This window comes from Musca domestica, unplaced genomic scaffold, assembly GCF_030504385.1.
Source record: "Musca domestica strain aabys unplaced genomic scaffold, Musca_domestica.polishedcontigs.V.1.1 29, whole genome shotgun sequence".
Classification (NCBI taxonomy): domain Eukaryota; kingdom Metazoa; phylum Arthropoda; class Insecta; order Diptera; family Muscidae; genus Musca; species Musca domestica.
The window spans coordinates 4260158-4267851 of record NW_026712296.1 but is presented as its reverse complement, the minus strand read 5'-3'; the positions used below and the strand labels follow the sequence as shown (position 1 = coordinate 4267851).

General features: G+C 35.8%; 1 protein-coding gene across 1 annotated transcript; it reads left to right on the top strand.

Annotated features, from left to right (window-relative positions):
* Window positions 1-1202: 1202 nt before the first annotated feature.
* Window positions 1203-2476, top strand: LOC105261897 (uncharacterized). The gene is made up of 2 exons (XM_011294816.3): window positions 1203-1445; window positions 1542-2476. The coding sequence occupies exons 1-2, from the start codon at window positions 1434-1436 to the stop codon at window positions 2397-2399; spliced, it is 870 nt and encodes a 289-aa protein (XP_011293118.1). The 5' UTR covers window positions 1203-1433; the 3' UTR covers window positions 2400-2476.
* Window positions 2477-7694: the final 5218 nt, after the last annotated feature.

Genomic DNA, 7694 nt, shown 5'->3' with positions numbered 1-7694 from the left:
TTGTGAAGAAGGTAGACACTGGACTACTCCTTCTGGAACCTCCCCCATAGAGTGGTCACAATTTTTAAATGACCGAAACGCTCATAAAGTACGAAATAAGCGTCTTAATATCTTCAAATTTTATATCGGTCATTCCATCAAGAACCTCATCCACCTAGGGGTCAACAGTTTGGATAATCCGAACTCTAATAAAATGCGAAATAAGCAACCGATTCTCTTTAATTTTTCCACAACATAGTATACATATACTAGTGAGATCGGTTGGAGAATGCAGTAAATGTTTCCAAAGTCCCATAAAGTGGGTGGAACCGCTATTTGGGCACTATACCAAAATGTGAAGCTGTATAGACAATTTTCTCCGCCCTTAAAAAGGAACATGAAACATTTTATAATTTTTTTTCGAAAATGAATGAAATGAAAACCGTTATATGGGCTCTATACGGACCGGGCTCATTGACTGAAGTACCCATTGCGAACTTTGAAACAATTCCGGTGAATAATGTCGCTTATATTCATCGAAGTACCGAATATCGGGAGGTATCGTTATATGTTATGTTAAATGGAGGCTATACGAAGACGTGGATCTGCATAAGTAATTTTTTTTCATAGGCTGTAGTACCGATTCCGAACTTCAAATACGAGCTTGGGACATTTCCATTGACAAATATGGCTAAAATCATCAAAATACCGAATATCGGCGGGTACCGTCATATGGGGGCTATACGATATCGTAGACCTATATAGACTCTTTTTAAGGCGGCAAAGTACACACAAAGGACTCCTTGTGTAGAATTTCAGGCAATATCATTGAAAAATATGGCTAAAATCATTAAAATACCGAATATCGGGTGGTACCGTTATATCGGGGCTATACGATATAGTGGACCGATATAACCCATCTTCGAACTTGAACTGCCTGCACACAAAAGACTGATCTGTGCAAAATGGTAGCTTCCTATCTTAATTCGTTTTGACTGTAGCGTGATTAAAAAAGAGACGGACAGACGGACGGATGGACGGACATGACTAAATCCACGTTAAAATGTCTTCTATTCCATTCCAGTTAATTCCACTTTTTTACAACCCCGTCACACTGTGCGATAGCTGAATGTGAGCTCAACACCAAATTCAGCAACAATTCAGTAGCAAAATTTATGACATATATATTCGGGATTGTTTGTTTATACTGCAGCGACAAAAGCCAACAACAATGCGATCGACTGGGACAAACCCAACATAACCATCAACGAGAAAAGACGCACCGACAAGCGTAACGGCGGGCATTACGCTGCCAATGCTGGTATAAAAACATAAGTGGCCAATGTTAAGGGCATCAGTTGGGTTCATTATATCTCTAGGGAATCAAGTGGTTGAAGCAAGCGCACGCACCAACACCAACCGGCTAACAGACACACACACTCACACACAACAACATGTTTAAATTCGTAAGTATATCGGTTAGCATGCAGCTAATTTCGAATTGCATCATAAAGCTACAATATCAATTCTCTTGTGTACCGCTCCTTTCACCACTCGTCCAGACGCTGATGACGCTCTTGTTTGTGGGTGTTGCCACAATGGTGGCCAATGGCCAGGTTTACGATGACGAAACGGCCGATATTGTGGAAATGGCCTTCGAAGAGGCAGAAGCAGCTGAGGCCGATGAGGCCGACTTTTATGCCAACGACAATGACGTAATGGAGGATAATTTGGGTTATGTCTACAACGATGGCGCATTGGAAGATAACATCAATGTGGCAATTAATGCCGCAATTTTGGATAAATACGGCCAGGCAGTGACTAGTGAAAGAGCGGAATATGAAAGTAGTTTGGGGGATGAATCGGCAAACAGTGCAGTGGAAAATAATGAGGTGGATGAAGAAATCGAAACTGTGAAAAATAGTGATGATGATGATACGAATGTGAAAACTCATGAATCTCTTGTCGATGAGAAATCTTCCAGATCAAGTGTTGGTGGTAAAAGTTTTGTGGCCAAAAAGGCAAAAAAGTTGGAAACAACAAAGCCCCTAGCGAAGCCAGTGCAAAATGTCCAATACGATGACAATGATACGATTACACGTTTTGTAAGTCAGGTCAATCCGGATGGTACTTATGGTTTTGATTTTGCCCAATCCAGTGGCTTGGAGTTCAAAGAAAAGGGCCAGGGTGGCGTTTTTGCTGAGGGTTCATATCAATACATCTCACCGGAGGGTGAGCATATATCGGTGACCTATACGGCTGATGAAAATGGTTTCCATCCCGAATCGAGTGTGCTACCCACACCACCACCAATACCATCCTACATACTCAAGGCGTTGGAGTATATTCGCGAACATCCAAGTGCCGAACAAAAGACCGAAGAGGCCTCCGAGGCCGTCGAGGGTGAAGCTGAAGCGTAACGAAGTGTAAACATGTGTTTGTTTTTGTTTCTATTAGCCAGAGATATTTTAATTGTGTTCTAGTGTTAAGTTATTGTTATATTTATTGCATTAAGTTTTAAGTGTTGTCATTTTAGTTAAACAAAATATATACTTAAGTGTTAAAATAGTTGAAATTGTTTTGAAAAGCTAACATGACGCAGATGGATCCTCCGAGCAGGAAACTGGTAAAGGAAACTGGTACAGATATCAAAAAAGGTAAATATTTATTTTAGAATTTGAATGACTTTTTTTATATTTCAGTAGAAAAATTGGGGGTTTCCATTTGCCTAAACTCTCTCTCTCTCTTTCTCTCTTATCAGCAACATGAGTATTTGCTTAATCAGCAGATAAGGACTTCTACAATTAAAAAAAGAAAGAGTATTTGGGAGAGAGCAAAAGGAAATAGCTATTTCTCGTCTTGCAAATGAATCCATTTTTTATTTTTTTTTTTTGAAAATTTCAGAGTTTAGTGGTCGAACAAACACAACAACACTTAAATATTTAATTTTTTTCTTTTTTGTTTTTGAAAATTTCAGCCATTCCAATTGCATGTCCCAGTTCAACCGTGGAAATTTGCCACAAAGGAATGTTTTTGGATGAGAAGTCAGAAAAACTCACCCTTTTATTCCGGCAAACTTTCTACGTGTAAATTGGGACCATATAAAAGTTGGATTTTAAATTTAACGAGGTGAAATGGAAATGAAAAAATTACTTGTACTTCCCATTCCTTTCGTATTTTTATTCGGCCAAAACTTGCCTCATCGAAATAACCTTTTTAGACCCTAGGTCTCTTTGGACCACATCCGTTTCAGGACATTTGGAGTCGATCTAGAGATGTCAGTCCGTCTGTCCATCTGGCTGGTGCGCTCAAAATTTAAAAGGGAGTATCCGACTTGGTCCAAACTTGGTACGTCGTAATATTATTATTATCAAACTTAGATCGAGTTCGGAGATGGGCAATATGGATCCACTCTTTTTGGTACCTCTCCCAAAAAAGGTCGAAATTTAAAAAAAAAAAAATATTTTATTGCACAGAAGGAGATTCAAGAAATCGTGAACCCTATGTGGAAGCTCCAACTTTGCAAATCCTAATATATGCATCACTGATTGATCAGGTTCGAAAATGGACAATATCGGACAACTCCATTATGTACCTCCCACACAAAGGGTCAACATTTTGAATAATTATAACTGTTATAAAATGTGATGTAAGAGTTCGATTGTCTTTAAATTACATACATCACGATATTTTTATTAACCCAATGTCTGGTGTGAAGATGGATTATATCGGTCCACTCCTTCTAGTACCTCCCCCACAAAGGGTCAGAATTTTGCTTAGGCATGAAGCTCATAAAATGTGAAATTAACATCCGATTTAATGCAGACGTGGCATATCTCAATATTTCTATCAGCACAAGATCTGTTATATGTTATAAAAATAGTAGAGATCGGACCATTCCTTCTAGTAGCTCCCCTACAAAGGGTCAATGTTTTGAATAAATAAAACTATCATAAAATCCGAAATAAACATCCGGTTCTCTTCATATTTCACACATCCCACTATATCTACTAACTTAAGATCTACTGCGAAGATGGAATATATTGATCCACTCTTTCTGACACCTCCCTCACAAAGGGAAAATTTTTGAATGCCTATGGAGCTCATAAAACGCAAAATTAACATCGGATAACATCCAGACTTGGTACATCTCAATATTTCCATCAACACAAGATCTGCTATAAATATGGTAGAGATAGAACCATTTCTTCTGGTGGTTTAAATAATCTAAAATTGGCTAAAGGTATATATATGTCGGCTAAACCGATTGATACTTTTTAACTGGCACAAATGTTATTTGAAATGTTTTTAATTTTATTTATTTTTTTTCCTCTTGTAGTTCGAAATATTACAATTGTATTTTCATTTTTTTTCTTTTTATATAATTTTAATTTGAAATTTGAATTATTCCATTTGAAACTCGAAAAGATTTATTTGCCTTAGCCTTTCAAATTGAAAATAAAATGATTCGAATTACAAGTGGAAACATTTTAATTTCAAATATAATAACTCAAATAAATAATTCAAAAAAATTGAATTTTAAATTAAATATTTAGAATTTTAATTGGAATCTTGCAAAAAATCCCAAATTACAATTGAAATGTTACGAATTAAAAATGTATTTCTCGAATTAAAAATGAAATGGTACAATTTACAATGAAAATGTTTCCAATTACATCTGAAAAAGTGTTATTTAGATTATGACTAAAATATTTAGATTCGGAACTTCATAATCATTCATAATTTAAATATCTGAATATTTATTGTACAAAAATATTATTTTTGTTAACATTCAAGATAAATATTTAAAGTACACCATTTTTAGATATAATTCGAATAATTTTATTGGAATTTCGAAAAATTTATCAGTTTCGATTGGCATATGAAGTGTAGAAAATGAAATTTGAATATGATAAATTTCACTAATATTCCCGTCATCCTATTGATTGTTATCCAACGGGCATTGAACATATGAGCTACGCCGCACAGCTGCAGAGGGTTGCTGACGAATATGCTATTTATCATATTCGGTGACCGCCTCAGTAGAAAACCTGTAAGGAAAGATCAAAAGTCAGGCGGCGCCGACTGTATGATACCCTACGACCCTATGAAAAAAAATTTGTATTAGAAAATGAAATTTGAATATGATAAATATTTTAACCCTGAATGTGTAAAATTTGAAGTTAAATATTTTATACCTCCAATTTGAAAATCGAATTTCGCAGTGGTCATCAGTAATGGAATTCTCTAACTCATTTTTTGAGTTACCGACAAAAGTCGGTAAACTTAAAATGCATATAACTTCGGTAATTAACGAAATTTTTCGGTAAGCTAGCGTCGAAATCAAAGTAGTCGTTAAGACCTACCGATAGATACCAATGTTGTGAACTTTAACTTCTTTTTTATATCAAAAATTTTGATTTTAAGGTTACCGATTTTTGTCGGTAACTCAAATAATGACTTAGAGAATCCCACTAAAGATTATTGCAATATGATATATGTGTACGTTCAATACAAAGTAGCATTGGCAAAGTATTGAATAATTAAAAGTCGGGTTTGGCTCCACAAATTGTTTGTCGGGTGTTTATGGGACTACTTTTATAAATCATGAAAATCGGTAAAAAATATAATCTTTAAATTAATAAAATATTTCTATAAAAACTAATAAATTAAACAAACTAGTTCAAAAATGTTAATTGGATTTTTTATCTTTTAATCGCTAATATACAAGCAACACCATATCTATGCGATCAATGACCTCTTTACTTTCTACGATTTATATGTAGGCATTTTCTCACTTCTATTAGCGCCATATTAAATAATGATTACCTTAACCTTGAATCCAATTTGCATACCATAAATATTTTGACTCTTTATATAGCAAATCTTCAGATCACCACCAAACCTCCCACTGCCAAAAAATGAGCCCCAATAAAAATTAATTCAATATTGACCCAATTTTTGTTTATTTTGAACAAAAGTCGCAACATCATCAACATCCCAACAAGGTCAATGTTACAATGCATTGTGACATCTTCTTTTGTGATAACAACAACAACGACGACGACAAAAGTCAAGACAAATCAAATCAAATTTAACACTAACTGACCGACTAACTAACTCTGGGGATTTCTCCACGGGCAAAAAATATACAAATAACTGGCAAGAAATTTAAAACATGTTTTCTTAATTTGTTGTTTCACGTAATTTCACACTAATTCAATTCGAAGTCCAAGCAAAACAAAAATATAAACACGCAACTGAATACAGATTTTAATAAAATAAAAGAAAAAGATGGGATTGACAGGCCGACAGACACTTCTGCACACAAACGCACACACACTCACACTGATGAAATATAATTCACAAAAACACCAGATGATAAAGATAATAAGACTTGGACCTGCCCAACAAAAATGGGTGAAAACAAAAGAAAAGTTGTAAACAAAACAAAAATTATCTTCATATATTTAAAAAACTAAAAAAAACTACAACCGGTCATGTCATGACTGATTTGTAGTAAATCTGGTGTAAGCATCAGACAAGTTGTTCACATCTTATCACACATACGGATGTGTACGTACGCCTGTCAATGCCTTCATTATAAAAGTTCGCAACCTTGCAGAGTTATCACCACTGTTTGGTTAAAGTTTCATTGGGAAGGAAATTTTCTTCCGAAGTACACTGTGACTTTCCGGCGTTGTTAACGATCTGCATACATGGGTGTTGGGGTAGCAGTTAGTATCTCGTTTTTCAGTGGTGAGAGAACTGGTAATACTTTTTGCCTCGAATTGGCTACAGGATCGTACCAGACATTTAATTCTGGGAGCGTGGGTGCTATTGACCCCAGGATCACCGAACCTAGGCTGGCAGTTGGGCTCCTTGTGATAGCATCGCTATGGCTGTGGTTATCCTTAATTGCTGGATGGTATGAAACCGCATGTATAGTTGAATTAAAAATGGTGTATCTGATCCATAGGCAAATAAACACATTTCGATTTTTACAACCCACACTAATATTCCCGTCATCCTATTGATCATTATTCAAGGGGCACTGCACATATGAGCTAGGCCGCACAGCTGCTGAGGTTTGCTGACGAACATGCTGTTTATCATATTCAGTGACCGCCCCAGTAAAAAACCAGTAAGGAAAGATCAAAAGTCAAGCGGCGCCGAAAGTATGATACCCTACGCCACTATGCGTGTTTAGTAGAACTTCCGTAAAAAAGCTGTAAGTTCGGCCGGGCCGAACTTTGAATGCCCTCTACCTTTTGAACGAATTTGGCATTTCTCAAAAAACAATAAAATCCGCTAAAAACTCTCTTAAAAATACCGAAGGTAGCCCTTATATTAGGGTCTATACGACGAAATGGACATACATAGGTAACTTTTGTCATAAGCCAATACGAAACTTAAAAAAAATCGCTAAAATCATGAAAATACCGAATATCGGGAGATACCGTTATATGGGAGCTATACGAAGGCGTGGACCTGCAGAGACAATTTTCTGTTTTAGAAAATTTAAATGCCAAATTTGAAACAAATCCGGTGAATCAAAATATCGAATATAGGGAGGTACCGTTATAGGGGGGCTATATGAAAACGTGGACCTATATAGTCCATTTTCAATACAAAAAGTCCTGAAGACATAATATACATTTGAGTAAAATTTTATCAGCCGATTTCATTTTGTTCGGAAGCTAGAGTGATTTCCA